The sequence below is a fragment of the Taurulus bubalis genome (assembly GCF_910589615.1).
Source record: "Taurulus bubalis genome assembly, chromosome: 10".
Taxonomy (NCBI): Eukaryota; Metazoa; Chordata; class Actinopteri; order Perciformes; family Cottidae; genus Taurulus; species Taurulus bubalis.
Genome location: NC_136598.1, coordinates 14,704,456 through 14,719,937, shown reverse-complemented (window position 1 = coordinate 14,719,937; position 15,482 = coordinate 14,704,456). Strand labels below are relative to the sequence as shown.

The 15,482-nt window shown below is 40.8% G+C and overlaps 3 protein-coding genes across 3 annotated transcripts in view; 2 read left to right on the top strand and 1 right to left on the bottom strand.

The window, feature by feature from the left end:
* Positions 1–524: 524 nt before the first annotated feature.
* Positions 525–3,665, bottom strand: LOC306742929 (zona pellucida-like domain-containing protein 1; the record flags this gene model as incomplete). The annotated part of the gene is made up of 10 exons (XM_079225385.1): positions 525–682; positions 795–818; positions 891–990; positions 1,423–1,594; positions 1,697–1,780; positions 1,909–2,006; positions 2,093–2,165; positions 2,769–2,959; positions 3,106–3,332; positions 3,572–3,665. 10 exons carry the CDS (start codon positions 3,663–3,665, stop codon positions 525–527), a joined length of 1,221 nt encoding a protein of 406 aa, XP_079081511.1.
* Positions 3,666–7,531: 3,866 nt separating this feature from the next.
* laynb (layilin b) lies at positions 7,532–13,212 on the top strand. The gene is made up of 7 exons (XM_079225030.1): positions 7,532–7,610; positions 8,488–8,794; positions 8,986–9,140; positions 9,576–9,620; positions 10,246–10,323; positions 10,505–10,622; positions 10,970–13,212. Exons 1-7 carry the CDS (start codon positions 7,538–7,540, stop codon positions 11,283–11,285), a joined length of 1,092 nt encoding a protein of 363 aa, XP_079081156.1. The 5' UTR covers positions 7,532–7,537; the 3' UTR covers positions 11,286–13,212.
* Positions 13,213–14,179: 967 nt separating this feature from the next.
* The window catches only part of sik2b (salt-inducible kinase 2b), a 42,859-nt gene continuing 41,556 nt past the window's right edge, over positions 14,180–15,482 (top strand). The window contains exon 1 of the mRNA XM_079224984.1: positions 14,180–14,344. Coding sequence (XP_079081110.1) covers positions 14,207–14,344 — 138 coding nt within the window. The 5' untranslated portion in view covers positions 14,180–14,206. The remainder of the gene's footprint in view (positions 14,345–15,482) is intronic.

The window sequence follows — 15,482 nt, the reverse complement described above, 5'->3', positions numbered from 1 at the left end:
TAAATGTCAGCAAATGTCAGTATATGTTTATTGTGCATGTAATATCAACCACAGAGTAGTGCGCCCACAAGATTTGAACATTTCTTTATTTTTAATATATTTACAAAACAGATCTGATTTATATACTGCAGATTATGCAGCATGTGTTTATATGTATATAAATGTTTTAAGCAAGGAGCTTCTGTACATGACACAGTACAGACTGTCAGTTGGCATACTTGCAAACTAATACAAAAGAAAATCTGTGATAACATACCATATTAAAAGGACAGTTCTTTAAATGCTTACATAGTTATTAATGTTTCTTTTTTAGACATAGTTCGGGTGTGACTGTTCCTTCATATCCGATAAATGACTGACGAATGCAGATGCAACAAGTATACACATGAGTGTATATTCCATGGCCATAAAAAAAAATACGTGAGAATTACTGACAAGTCACAACCGAATCAGATTGCATGTTCTCACAATAAACATATGATCACAGTATGGTATGAGGCGAAGATAATTTGCCAATTGATCTGTCAGTTAAAGGCATGGGGTAATCCTCCCGCCCAATAAAACTTCTTCACGGCGAACCAGCCTCCCAGAACTAGCATAGCAGCGGCAGCCGAGCCGAACACCAACCCTACGACGAGGACCGTCACGTTCACATCTTCCCCCTCTGATGCCACGTCATTACCTGATGAACGCAGGGGGAGATATATTGAGATTGCTTTTTGTGTTCTCTTCATAGATCTTCCAAGATATTCAATTGTATTTCTAATGATGAATTTGATCAAAAATATACTCACTGTAAGCAGCTGCATATGGCGTCTCTTTAGAAGGGGAAGATAAGAATAAAGTAAACTTTCATAGCTCACTATAGTTGTGTTTTTGCTGGGTCTTACCTTCTCTTGCAGTGAAAAGAGGTCCAACTGAAACAGTGGCAGATTCGTTGCTTAATTCTCCAAAAGGAGTCAAAGATCGTTTTCTTCTTTTGTTGCAGGACTAAAAAACAACACACATTTAGTTAGGTTTAGTATGATCTATGTTATATGAGTCTATAACGCTATAAGTTGAAGAAAAAACAAGTGATTTGTTTTATTTTTTGCTAAAATAGAAAAATGTACCATGAACAACAATGTCCCGTATTCAGTTATCGGGGTCAGTATCTAATAAGACCATTAAATGCCAAAATAATACTATCCACAAATTTCTAGTAATGTTTTGAGTAGCTAATCGTAAATGTTTTAGGTTTATTAAGTGTGACTTACTCAGCTCAACACTGTAGTGAGAACATTTTCTATTTATATATTTATATACACTGTGATATACAGTATGTATCATACAAATATCTGTCCTGGACCTATTGGCATGGGGTAGCTTTGAAAGTCGCTTTTGCATTTCTTTCTCTGATTTGTTTTTGACTTCTCAACTTACAGCCAGGATCTCTTGACATTTGCTGGGCTCGCAGAGTCTCATTATGCAGTGCAGATAGATGCTGGACACTGCCTCATTGCGGTCCCGAACAAAGCGGAAGGCCTCAAAGTCAAACCAGGCGACCTTGGAAAGACCATTGCTTGTCACAGACGTCTTTTGGTCTATTGAACAGCTAGAGAGCAGAATTATTTAGACATAGTTTATGTTTTAAAAAGTAATGCGGAAGTTATTTCCCCCATGTCAGAAGCTATAGTATTACTGTGTGTGTCCTTACCCTGTGAAGAAGTTGTGCTGCTCACTCTGCGACATGTTGTAAGGAGTGGGAGTGCCAAAGCAGTGATCCAGCAGTACATTGAAACTGAAAAGAGGAGAGTGGGACAATGATTTACTGTTTGCAACAAGAAAACTGTGCTCTAATGTCAATATTTTTTTTCCGATAAGCAAATCCATTATATACATCCATTCATCCAAATACTAATTACTTACTTTCCTGTGAGGTTAACAGCCTTGACCTCCACATAGATCCTGGTGCGCAGCTCAAGTCCTGTCGAAGGAACCACTAGCGGGTACTCATAGTCAGAGTCCTGGAGAAATAAGAAGAGTAAAATAAGCCAATAGAAACAGCTCTACAGTATAGTATAAGGTCTAAGGTAACTGAATGCCCACTTACATTAAAAACCCCCATTTTCAGTGTTTCAATGAAGGTCCCATTATTATCGCTAGTCGCCACGGAAACTGAGGAGCTAAAACATCATGGAAAATAAAATTACAGTATGTCATGTGCTGCCTCTGAGAACATGTAATAAGGTACAGTGACATAAGGTAGTCACAATGGGCCCAGTGCACGCTAATGTGAAACATACGCACACCATATATTGTCTCGTCACATAATCAAATAGAGACTTGACATTGAACATCAGCATATATAATATCCAACAATCGTCATTGCATATCTGTATATGACAAAAAAATGTAATAGTTTATTCATGGTTTCTATGGTTCCTGTAGAATAAGCGTATAGTTATATTATTGCCACTGACTATTAAACCCCACAAAATTAAAATCATGACAGAGATGACCTGTAGAGGACATATACAGCCAATGGCACCGCTTCCATGTTGATGTGAGTTCTAACTTGTACGGATGTATTTCCCGGGTCTGGTCTGGTCATGGTCTCTGCCCAACACATTGTTAATCGGCCCCCTCTCTCTACAGCCCCCTACTCCATGGGCCCCTATCCAACTGCACCTCCTGCACTGTCTATATGTACGCCTCTGATAGTGTATATCAAAAATATCCCTTCTGAACAATGTATGCTCATTTTAAAGGATGGTTTAGTTACTTACGCCACAATCTGTGTGTTGTTGATCAGGTACTCCAGCGGGTAGCGGCAGGAGAAGTGATAGTAGAGGTCTGTGGAGTAGCTGATCAACCCCAGGTCAGTTTTGGGTGTGTCAATGAACCCGGTGATGATAACTGACTGGATACTTAAGAAGCTGCTGAATGGACCTGTCGGGTCCGGGGCCTCATCCACAATCTGAACAACACAACAAAATAATAATTGCATGACCTTCTTCTATACTACCATATAACCCCAAAAGAAGTGTTGTTTATCTAAGTCTCTGGCAGTAAAATCACTGGAACTATGTATCGATTAATTCAACATGATTGACACTTTCTGACCTGCAGAGACTGGCGGCAGGGGTTTTCCTGACTGTGGTTAACAGGAAGCTGGTAACGGATGATGGGAGGGTTCACACTGTTGTCGATAGAGCCGAGGCACTCCGTGGTGTTGTGGTTCCCATTCAAAGCCAGGTCTGTGGTGTTGAAGCCGGCCCACTGAGCCGTGCACTGGTTGATCTCCAGGCTGATCGTACTGGCGCCACAGACAACGGTCAAGTCCGAATTGTCTATGAAAGAAGGAAAAGTGTGAAACTGGGAATGCTTTGCAAGTTTTTAACCTTAATTGGAATCAAAATTACAATATGTTTTCAGTTGCTGCTGCAGAGAAAGGGATGAGGAAAATGTCCATTACATTGTGAATTGTCATTTTTACAATTTGTTTTTGTCACCAATTACCATCTGCTCTGATTTTTCTGAATACTTATATAAAACAAAACCACCTTAGTGAAGGTGAAAGGTAACCTACCTGGGGTTCTCTCATACCCAGACGTGCAGTTGTAGAGACACAGAGCTGGCTGCAGCAGCACAGCCAGCAGGGGGAGACAAAGACGGAGAGTCATGCTGTCTGGAGGATGCTCAGTTCATTGATAAATCCTGCCTTTATACGAAGAATAAAAAACAATATCAGCAATAACAAAAACACCAGAATGACACTCAAATAACTATATTAACTGAGTTATAGCAGATGTGCAAAAACATATTATTTAGAAAAGCCAGTATGTGACTATAAATTTCACTATCAAAGAGTTGCAAAGGTTTTGCTGTGCTGAAACTGTTTATGTTTATTCTAAAATTACACACATACAAAAATGTATAGACCCATGAGGCAGTCTTACCTTTGCTGGTACCTGGTGTCTCATGTCACAGAACCAGTTGTGCAGTGTGGCTTTTATAGTATTTGACAACCTCAAGACACATGAAACCATAGAGGTGTGACTGTCCAGCCCTCCTTTCCACACTTTCTCTACGTTTCCCCCGTGACTTCTCGTTTGGACGGCAGCAGCTCCAGGCAGGGTTCACTGTCAGATATAAACCCAGCAGATTAATCTGTCAGTTGGGTGAACAACAACTACTGTTTCAGGTTTCTTTCCATCAAAAATTAATAATGACAGTTAGTTGTTTGCTGTTGTGTTAAGTTAAAAAAATTGTGTTAAGGACAAACAAACTGCATTTCACCTTTTCAGGCAACTTTCCTGAAATCCTGCACATTAAATTAATGTTATATTATTAATATTATATATTTTGATTATACTGTATTAAAATTGTATAATAATAAATTATGACATTTCTTGATAAGGAAACACCCTGAATGCTTGAAAGGTGATCACACTTGCCACAAGCGATAAAGTCCACAGCCATTCAGCATTAACCTCAGATCATTTCCCTTGCATGTCAAACCTCTCCTCTATTGTCTCCATTGACTGCGTTACAGGGAGTCTCTATAGCTATAGGCTACAACTTCTGCTGCTAAACTGAGAAGCCCCATTGTTCCTCAGAAATATAGATTGAAAAGGACCCTACGTGTTCTTGCGGAAGTGCCCATGAGAGAATACATGTGTTACACTATCCATAGATGCGTCACTCTTCAATCTCTGAGTCCTCATCTGCGTTTACCTTCTCTAGGACACCTGTATAGGAAACATGCACTCTTATCACATTCTCCATTTCATTACCCTGTAATCGTTGTGGCCGCCGGGTCAGAGATAATGTTTGGATGGAGATGTCTGCAAAACAATGTTGACCTGTTTATAGGTCGTTTGCTTTGCATAAACCACAACAAACCCATAAATTAAATAATCAAAATCATGTAAACTACTGATAGCACATCATTTATATCATATTGCATGTCATCAGTCCCCAATGAAAACCATGTATCTCAAATGTTCGGGATTTTATATTATTTGCTGGAAGGATTAAGTGCTGAGAAAATATTCCTACTTCAGATAAGCTAAATGTATATTTTTTTTAACACCAGACTGCTGCAATAATATTAGTGTGCATATCTTTTGGTTTTCACCAAAAAGCGATAATGGTTACTGACATAATCACAAGAGGAAACAATGAAAACAAGGCCCAGGGCAGGATGCAGATTTAGTTGTGGAAGAAAGAGGATACACTGGGAAGCTTACTCTATTGGCTGTAAAGACAGACATTAGAGTAGCTAATAAACATTCAGGGTGTGAATGTAGCATGTCAACTAACTCATCAAAAATGATTAAAAAAGAGTTGAAACACTCCAAAGTTGCAGAGGAGTTTTGGTATAAGCATACATTGTTTGCTAGCAATAATTAGCTCAACACATTTATCACACGAATATAAATCAGTGAAGGTAATTTGATGGTACCAAAACAGCACTGTAAATATATTCCACTACAAGTAAAAACCCTGCATTTAAAATAGCTTCAAATAGCTTAATTCTTAGTCTGAGTAAAAGTATTATAAGTATTATAGGCAAAATGTAATTAAAATATTAAAACGTACACTCCTAATGCAGAACAATGTCCCTGCCAAAACTAATATATTTGTAGATACAGTATGGCGATATTATAGTTTTAATACTGATGCATGCATGCATGTATAGCATTTTACTTTGTGTAACTACTTTATATAAGGTTGGGTATTTCAGTCCAGTGATTCTCATCCTCGAGGTCGGGCCCTGCCAAGACTCAAACAGAGGGGTTGTGAGATGATTAATGAGAGAGGAAAGAAGAAGAAAAAGTTTCTGCTTCCCAGATTAATTATAATTTTCTGGACTTTTCTCTTATTTTACTTTCTGTGAAAAACTGCATCAATGAACAGTTATATAAAAGTTTGGAGGGGAAATATCTCTTTGGTGGAACCACTGGAAACAAGACAAGGAGCCACAACAAGAGGCCGAACATGTTTACTTAAAAGTAACCAGTAACTAAAGCTGTAAGATAGCATATCATAGAAGAAGCATAAAGCAAAGGTATTAAATACCATTACCACTAAATTGTACTGAAAGTAAAGAACTTAAGTAAATGTACTTGTCTTTCTTGTTACAAGTGGTGTCATTGGACAACAACAGATTCATTTCTAAAGCAAATGGGAGTTGCTGCTCGGCCTCATTTCTACAGTAGTTTGGTGTCATCTGCTGGCCAGAGTTAGACACAGCTCACATGCCTTGTTCTCTGCGTCTGATAAAATCGTGATTCACCAGCAGAGAGGATACACAGCAGGAGACACAACTTCCTCCTCAATGAACAGACAGCAGGGGCAGTACGTAGTACTAAATGGAACAAGTACCCCTTAAATTCAAAGTTTTACTTCTAGGGCTTTAGCCTGAACAAGTTTGGGTCTCACAAACATGAATACGAACAGCAATGGTGTGCTGCTGTCCACAACAACTGCTATTCAAACATAACTGACACAGGCCACTATTTAACCTGTTAGACTTTACATTGTATTGTGGACAATTCAGTCTGAGGATTTTGCTTGATTCAACTGAGTCAAATTATTTATTTTTCAGGCTTAATCTATGCAACTGCTTCAGACTTTCACAATCATTCATTTTCTGGAAATTAAGCTACAAGGCCTGGAAACCAAACCAAAGCAATGGACAGGAAGGGTTCTCTAAAAAAAAGTCCTTTCCTCTTCCTCCTGTGCGTGATTTCCTGTTCCAATCTCTCCCTCTTTATCTCTTGCTATGTCCCTATTTCACATTCGGTCCTCGCTGTCTCTCTCCAAGTGGTGTTTTCACAGTGAGTCCATTTCCTTTTAAACACTTAGGCTTGCTTTGTGTGAGATGTGTTTTAACCAACAGCTGACTCAGACATGTGGTGGATGAACTGAATCACATGACCAGCTTGTTTACCAGACATAGAAAGGAAAGGTTGAGTTGTACTTTTAACGTGCACCATTTCAGATTGTGTAGTCTTGCTTGTTTCTGTTTATGCTTTGTGTGTGTGTGTGTGTGTGTGTGTGTGTGTGTGTGTGTGTGTGTGTGTGTGTGTGTGTGTGTGTGTGTGTGTGTGTGTGTGTGTGTGTGTGTGTGTGTGTGTTGTGGAAAAAGAATGAGAGATCCTCATTCCTTTTTTAATACAGGGACCATGATGCACAGTGTTAGCACAAAGAACTCCATTCATCCCATTATAATGTCATTACTATATGTGAAATGGGATTTTGCTAATTTAGTAAAAGACACACGCACAAATGGATACCTCAGTCAGTGGTTTGAGTTTACATCTAGAGAGGAAAACAACAATAGCTAAACTTGGACTATCTCCCTCTTGTTTTTTTCCCCTTCAGCCAGGCGCCATATGCACGCCTCCACCAGACGACCCACTTCGGACTGGACTGCCTCTATCCTAAGTTTAATTATCACAGCGTTTGAAAAGCTCTAAAGTCTAAAACTCGTTTATAGGCTACTTGTTTTTAGGAGTGTGCACCACAATCGGGTGAACATGTAGAAATGGATTTTATGAAGCTGTTTGGCACCGTTATCGCCGTTTTTTTCCACCCCGGATCCGCGTCTAAAATAAATGGTAAGGATTTATTTCGGGTGAACGAAAACTCTCGTTTTTCACTCTAACTTTTTAAACTCTAACGAGACGCTGTTATTGAGTGTTTTTGTATTCAAAGTTAAGACTCCAACGTGTTTGTTTGTTCCGAGATATTTTTTTTAAAGATTTTTAAAAGTTTGCATGAAGCGCTGAACGAGGCTTTGCGTTTGTTACGGCACATTTTATTGTCGTGTTAGTGGATCGAGGTCACGAGTTTGAAACCAGAACGCCCGTAATGTAAAGAAGCCTGACGCATACAGTATGTACGTTTCTGTAATTACAAACAGGCTGCAGTCACACAGCAGCACGTGATGAGGTGAACATCAACAGGGTGTTTGCGATGAAGCTCACTGATCTGAGGTTTTTCCAACTTTAATGCTATAGTACAATATATAATAATAATAATCACTTTTTTAATAATACATTTATATAGCACCTTTAAGCGTAGTCATACATAACGTCAATACCGGTAAACCAAAAAAATAACCAAAAAGAGCAAACCTTAGCAAACCACTGCATGTCGGACGTGTTCAGACTCGAATATCTTTAAATCTGTCACAGTGCACCACATCTTCAGAACTATTTTGAATGTAACAAGACCAATCTATAAAAAACAAACACATATTTTTTAAGGCCTTAAAAATATATGTTTTACTCTATAATGTATTCACCATATGGTTTACAATGGCAGGAACATGAGGCTTTGGCAAATACATTCTGGTTTCTAATTTGTCCATGATGCTTCAGGTTGTTTATAGTCTTTCTGCCACGTGGGTGCCATGGGAATTCTTCAGAAAAACAAAAAACAAATCTTCACTTATCATCTTGTTATCTCCCTGATGCTGAATGTGGTGTCCAGGCCAAAGGATCTGTCGGCGTGGGACAGAGCGCCCATGCTACAAGGTGTCCTACATCCAGGACAGCAGGCGGAGGCTGACCTTTGAGGATGCACGGCAGGCCTGCAGGTCGGATGGAGGCGACTTGCTCAGCATTGAAACAGAAAGCGAGCAGCGACTGATGGAGAGGTTCATACAACAGCTGCAGGCTGGAGATGGAGACTTCTGGATCGGGCTCCGCCGCAGCCCACAGCTCTCCAGGGCAGGGACCACAAACCCAGGTTGCCCTTCGCAGTACTATTGGCTGGATGGAAGCAAGGCCAAGTTCAGGTCTCTCTCATTTTAGAAAAGACTATTGGATTAAATTGTGCACGTGTGGGATTCATGGAATGTCTGCAGTCCTTTGCAAGAATTTGAGAATGAGAAAATCCAGATATGAAATAAAACTGTGCATGGAACGATGTAAATTGTCCAATTGAAATGCAATACGAGTCTAAACGTGTGCCTCTTATTTGCTGTAGGAACTGGCATTGGGATGAACCATCGTGTGGTGTTGAAATGTGTGTGGTTCTGTACCACCAGCCCTCTGCACCACCCGACGAAGGTCATTTCCTGTTCCAGTGGAACGATGACAACTGTAACTCAAAGAACAACTTTGTCTGCCAATACAGAGAAGGTAAGCCAATAGATCACAGACACTGTGCTTTTCTACCTGGCGGCGCAGGGCTGGGAATTATTAACAGTTGGCACTTTCGGTATTATTTTGCTCTTGAATCCACTAAATCTGAATGTTGTCTTCCAAAAATCAATTAAAATAGGGCCATCGCTGTCAACCACATGCACTAAACAAGTAGTGTACAATTATAATGTTAGATGCCTGGATTACTGTAATGCTCTGGTCTCTGGAAACCCCCCAGCAGATATATATTATTTCTAGTTCTAATGATTCTTCCTGTTGTTGTTCTTTTCTATCTATTTTGGATGGGAAGCAGATCTTGAATGCTTGCCTATATTAATCTTTTTTTTTCCCAGCAGATTGAAGTAGCATTGATTACATCATTGTACAAGGATTGAATGGCTGAATTAACTTACTTTTCTCTGCTTTTTGCAGAAAAACAACCAGTGTTTACTGAGAAAGGGAACAAAGTACATGCAGGTACAACATGTACTTGACTACCCCGCACGTACTGTCCTTCCATGATGTTTCTATGGGCTATAGATAACAAGTGACTGTAGATGTGTTTATACTTAGCTCAGGAAAAGTCAGACTAAACCCTCGCATCACATACTTTTAATGTCAACTTCCCTTTTGTTCCTTTTGTCAAAAAAAAGGGAGACAAAAAGGGAGTTACTAGCTTGTCAGCCTACAAAGAACTAGGCTGTCTTATTTCAGAGTTTGTGGGTTGGTAATTTTCTGTTCACATTAAGGATTGATAACTTCAGGAAGTAATAGTCCAAATCTTACATAAAGGGAATCAAACACATATTTAAAACTTATACATTACATGTATTCACATACTTTTTGAAAACTTCAAATAGGCTACTTAAGCTAAATGTGCTTCGAGATGCATGTCATCAAATATCATCTAACAACGAGAACATTTAAACAGTGACATTCAAACAAGTATACACAGAACATGGAATTTGTAAAACATGATGCTTTTAATATTTCACAACATTTTACATATGTGTTTATTGTTTCTTTTAATCAGTTAGAAATCTGCGGTGGTTTGATGCCATGTGTCAAGTTTTTCTTTTCATATATTTTCTGATTGCTCTAGTTCCATCTCAAAGGCCAAATGTGTTCTCAACTACAGAAAGTGATGAGAGGATAAAAATAAGACTCCCTGAGTCATCAGGTAAGAAAAGAAAAGAAAACTTAGAGTATAAGCCCTTTGTGTTTTCAGGGGAACTTCTATAAGCCAATGCTTTAAAGTAGTGACATAATCGTGACGTGTCCTAACTATTCTATGATTAAGGTCTATGTTCTCAAGTCATATTAAGGGAAGTTATATGCCAGTAATATTCTGTCCTTTGCAGTATCTCTCTCAGACAACAACCTATATGTTTCCTACATCCTTTATGCAACTATTCCGGCTCTGCTGCTGCTGCTGTTTGCAGCTGCTGGCGTCTTCTGCTACAGACAGCATGCTAAGAGGTAAAAGAATAGCACGTATCTGCATGCAAATGAATAATAATGATAATGTCCCTTTTTTGCTGAATGTTATTTTCTTTTCTTCTATTAGAGTTAATTTATCTGTGTAAAATGCATGTATTTCAAATGTATTTATTAATGCAGCACATCAATGCTCCAAAAATGTATTAATGTATTCAATGTGGGACATTTCATGTGCACACACTCGTGTATCTTTTGGTCTTAGAAAAGTTTGTGATTCACAATGTGTTTACTTACTTTGTGTTGCCTTTAAAGAGGTAATTTAACTGATGAGCAACATGTTTTGATGATTGCATTGAGCTCTTTAACATTATGTCTTTCATATTCAGGAGGAAAACTGAAACAGAAAGCGACCCCAGCAGATCAAAACCGTGGATGTCAAAAACAGCTTCAACTAATGCCGTACAAGGGCCTTACGCCTTTAGTGACATTGCCAAACTGCCTCACACTGCTCTGAACAGCAGCATGTCGGCAGACATCATGACAAAGCACTCCTGTGCCCCTTCCCAGGACTCCCAGTGTGACGATTATGAGAATGTGTCATCCGTGGACAGGGAGACCGGCTTTGTGACCAATGACATCTATGAAACCTGCAGAGCTCAGAACCGACACACTGGTTGGGTGGAAAATGAGATCTATGGATAACACTGTTGATACCGAACTGATCTCTGTGAGTGTCCTTCAGCCTCTTACCAGCTATCGAATATGACGCAGCTACACAGAGGAACACAATGTTCTCCATCCCTTTCTTCCTGCACACCCTACTGGTTACGTGTGTTGTAGAGGATTACTTAACACATGGCTATGTCGTCTGGGACTTAGACCTATATTCCAATAACTTATCATCTGTGTATATCTTCAGTGTGGCATCCTGAGCATCCAAGGCTGCAAGTCACATAAATGCTTTAAGCAGGGTTTCCCAAAGTGTTGTCACCTGTTCGCTGTTAGATTGCATTCATGCCACAAACTTCCCAAAACCCTACCATTAGAGTTCTCAAATTGTTGATGAAATTGTGAATCTGTGCACGGCATATTTTGGATTCAAGAGTAATAAATGAGTTCTATTAAAAGTACAATATATTTCAAATCTTTTCAATAAATAACAAGACCTGATGTCTGCAGCCATGCTAGCATCTCTGTGAGGCTGTGCTAAGGAACAGCAGTGCTAAGGCACAGCAGTGCGTTTAGCTGAACGTTCATTTCATGCTAATACAAGCCAACAAAAACATGTGGATCTTTAGAAGGCCTTATGCTTACCATGTTCACCATCATAGTTTTTTGTATTAGCATGCTAGCAAAAAACAAAGGGGATTGTCGTTAGTTTTGCAGATACTTGGTTTTGAGGTATTAAATTATGTTTAAGCTCGGGGAAGGCAGTAGTAAGGGGATCCAATCCAATAGTTGTGAAGACATTTCACTCAAAACCACAAATGCCAACCGTATGTTTGAGCCATAATATTAATATGTATTATCCTGAACAAGCCCTCTGATAAATGATGTAAGTTTACTGCAGCACAAAGGCTTTGGTTTTAAAGAGCATTAATTAATTAAAATAAGCATTACTGAGTCAGCCCAGGTAAGCGCTGCAGCAGTGCGGCTGTATTTAGCATAGTGGATTTAACTTTTAACCCTGAGAGAGCAAGTTTTGAGTACTCACACAAGGTTACTCATCTTGTCCCAAATTAAACAACCATTTTCCAATCACGTCACTACATATATTATGAGACACAAGGACAAAAAGATCTGCTTGTCTCTCTACATCGGTGGAGTTGTCCTATTCAGGGACTATTCTCACCCTTTCGCTAAACCTGAAGAGTGCTGTCAGCCAAGTGTAAGGCTTCCTGTTTGGACTCTGATGTCAAAGAACAGGACTGTACATGCGGAAACACTGACGACAGAACTCTGCTGACCCCAGTAAACCTTTAAAGCTGTGGCCTTTCTCCGACTCCACCTGACTATGTGGGAAACTCAACCCTTCCACTCATCTGACATTACAGACACTTTTTAGGAGTGACTAGTTTTGCATATGTCATGAGTTTTTGCTTGTAAAATCACAGACATACCTTGTAAATCTGTCAAATATGCATGGCTATACATTGCTGAACAAAAATGCCTGTGTAATTTCTGAGTGGGCTGCTGGGTCTGTGTCTTGGAAAGATGTAGGAAGCCCAGTAAGGAGAGGCTAAGCCTGTTCTTGGAGAATGTTAGACAGGAAATGCCAAAAGCACATCTGGAACTCTTACATTCAGGAAGTCTATGCGTGACAACGGAGGCCTTCGGAGCGCTGCTCTCCCTGCCCGCCTAGGAATCCATTGCTAAACTGTCACTGCATGAGCTAAAGAGAACAACTACTTGATGTGAATGTGCAGAATCTCAAAACATGACATGATGTTGGGTATCAGAAATAGTTTGGTTTCAAAATGGTGTGGTTGCATTCCTGATTTAATAATACTATGAGTATATTCAAATGTGTTTGTAATCGTAGAAGTGTTTCTGTGAATTTCTATGTGATGTGTGTGAATGAATTTCTATGTGATGTGTGCGAATGAATAATGCCTGTGATTAAAGTACAAAGCGTATATGTATCTTGCTTTAATTGTCTATGTTTTCCAACAGATGGCGCTGTTAAGTAGCTTACCAAAGTGTCTTTGTTGCAGATATGTCTAGTTTCACGAGGTTCTGCTATGTCACATTATATAATGTGATATGTGATAATACCATATATTATCATTTGTAATGGCAGTTGCCCATTTTGGATTATATCACTGAAAGTAGATATGCTGTGAAATTATTTTTTTCTTTTACGTTCAATACTAGCATATTATTTGTTTATAAAACATATCTCTTTCATTCTTGCAAAGCCCATTGCTGTGTGCAAGTCATGGGCAGTTTTTATTTAAACCATTTCTCCCGCGTTTTTCACTCGCAGCCGACTAAAAAACTTGTCAAACACCTGCAGGAAGGAACTTCAAAGTTACCTCTGCGTGCAGTCGAGCAGGACGGGCGAGCAAACAGATTTTCAGAATAGCAATTTCACCGGTTGACGTAAGAGGTGGGTCTGGTTGTCGTGGCAACCAATTGGCACCGAAGTGTGGAGCGGCCTCGTGGCCCCGCCCCCTGTACAAATACCCCTATGGCTTTGACGTCAATACACGTCAACCGGAGAACATGATGCCTCTTTGCGAGTCAACTCGTGTGCTCTGTGGCTGATAGAGGTACCACGAGCTGAAATATTATAGCTCCATTGTACTGGAGAACGTGGTGTGACAGCCTCAGCAAATGGCCTGTTTCGTATCGCCGCACCGACGGGAGAGAGTGTGTCGCCACATTGGCGTTTAAAGCTGGCAGGGCGACACAGAAATCAACTTTGTCAATTTTTAATGGACACGCTTCGAGCGGCGGCGACGGCGGCAGTAGCAGTGGCGGCGGCGGTGGGCGGTTTGTCTTCCTTTCGTCTTTATCTGTAGCTGCTTCTAGCGAGAGTCCCGCGTGAGCCCCCCGTGTGGAGTCCCCTGCTCGTCTGGCTCACCCTCCACTCGTCCACAACCAGTCCCATTACGAACAGCATGGTCATGGCTGACAGTGGGCAAAAACCGCTGATCCGGGGTCCGGTCCGAGTGGGCTTCTACGACATTGAGCGGACTTTAGGAAAGGGCAATTTCGCTGTCGTGAAGCTGGCTCGACACCGAATAACCAAGACCGAGGTGAGTGTGTGTCGGTGAATTGGTTAGCCTGAAAGCTAACTTAGACTACTGTTCGGCTGAGTTACATAACTTTATTGCACTAGTTGACACTCCAGATAGTCACAGCGGATACCGAAATGCTGTCCACATCGTGCAGTAATAGAAACTTGGATCAGGTAACTGTTAACTGTCGGGGCCACTTGGCCGCTCCAGTGCGAGCAACAGCTGGTGTGTCTGAATGCCTGCAGGTACAGGAGCAATGTCTCGCTGCACGTTCACCCCCCTCAGCCAACACCACTGCCAGTAAGAGGTCTGGCCACCAGTGCTGCTGGGAAACACACCGTAAATATGCACGCTGTCTTCCCTGCGCCAGACCAGCATCATACACCTGCACTCCTTTTGGTACTGACCCAGACAGTGCGACAGTGTACCGACTCAGAAGTCTGGCTGCTGTTACCGTCGCTGTATCTGGGGCACGCATGCAGCATGGGTCGGTGGTCCCATTATGTAATCTGAATAATGATTTGATTTAGTGGGTTCTTGTGCCAGCAGTGCGAGAGCTTTGTGAGGGGCAGGACGTGCCAGCCAGAGCTCTGTAATTGGAAAGCAACGTGTTCTGCACTGCAGACAGCAATTCACTGACACTGCTCTGGGGGTCTTCACTTGCTTTGGAGAAGGTTTGATATTGCAAACACTGAACACTCTCAGGCGATGCAGCATGCGCGCAGAAGGAACAGGGCTTGGATTTGTCTTATAGTTTTATGTCAGCTCTCTACAGAGAGGCCTTTCTTGACCAGTGTCACTGTGTGCCATGCCTTTTTATTGTCATGACTGAGACAAAGGGAGCAGATGTAGGGTGTCCAGTCTGTGTGTGAAGAAGACAGAGGGAGTGATAGAAACACACAGTTGCACACTTTGATCTTTGACCTCACACAGCCTCAAATTGTTTGTCGTTGAACGTGAGCAATCATGTTGTCCAGGAAAACAAAGATTTACATCATCCGGACGAGGCCGCTGGTTTAATCAATGTTGAATGAATAACAAGATCGGGAAATGCCTCTTAAGACTGTTTTCGTGGTAATCTGGTTATTAGAGCCTGTGAAGTGGCGCAGCCTTAGTCTAGCCAGGTAATCTGCAACCGTGTGACACTAAGAGCTAT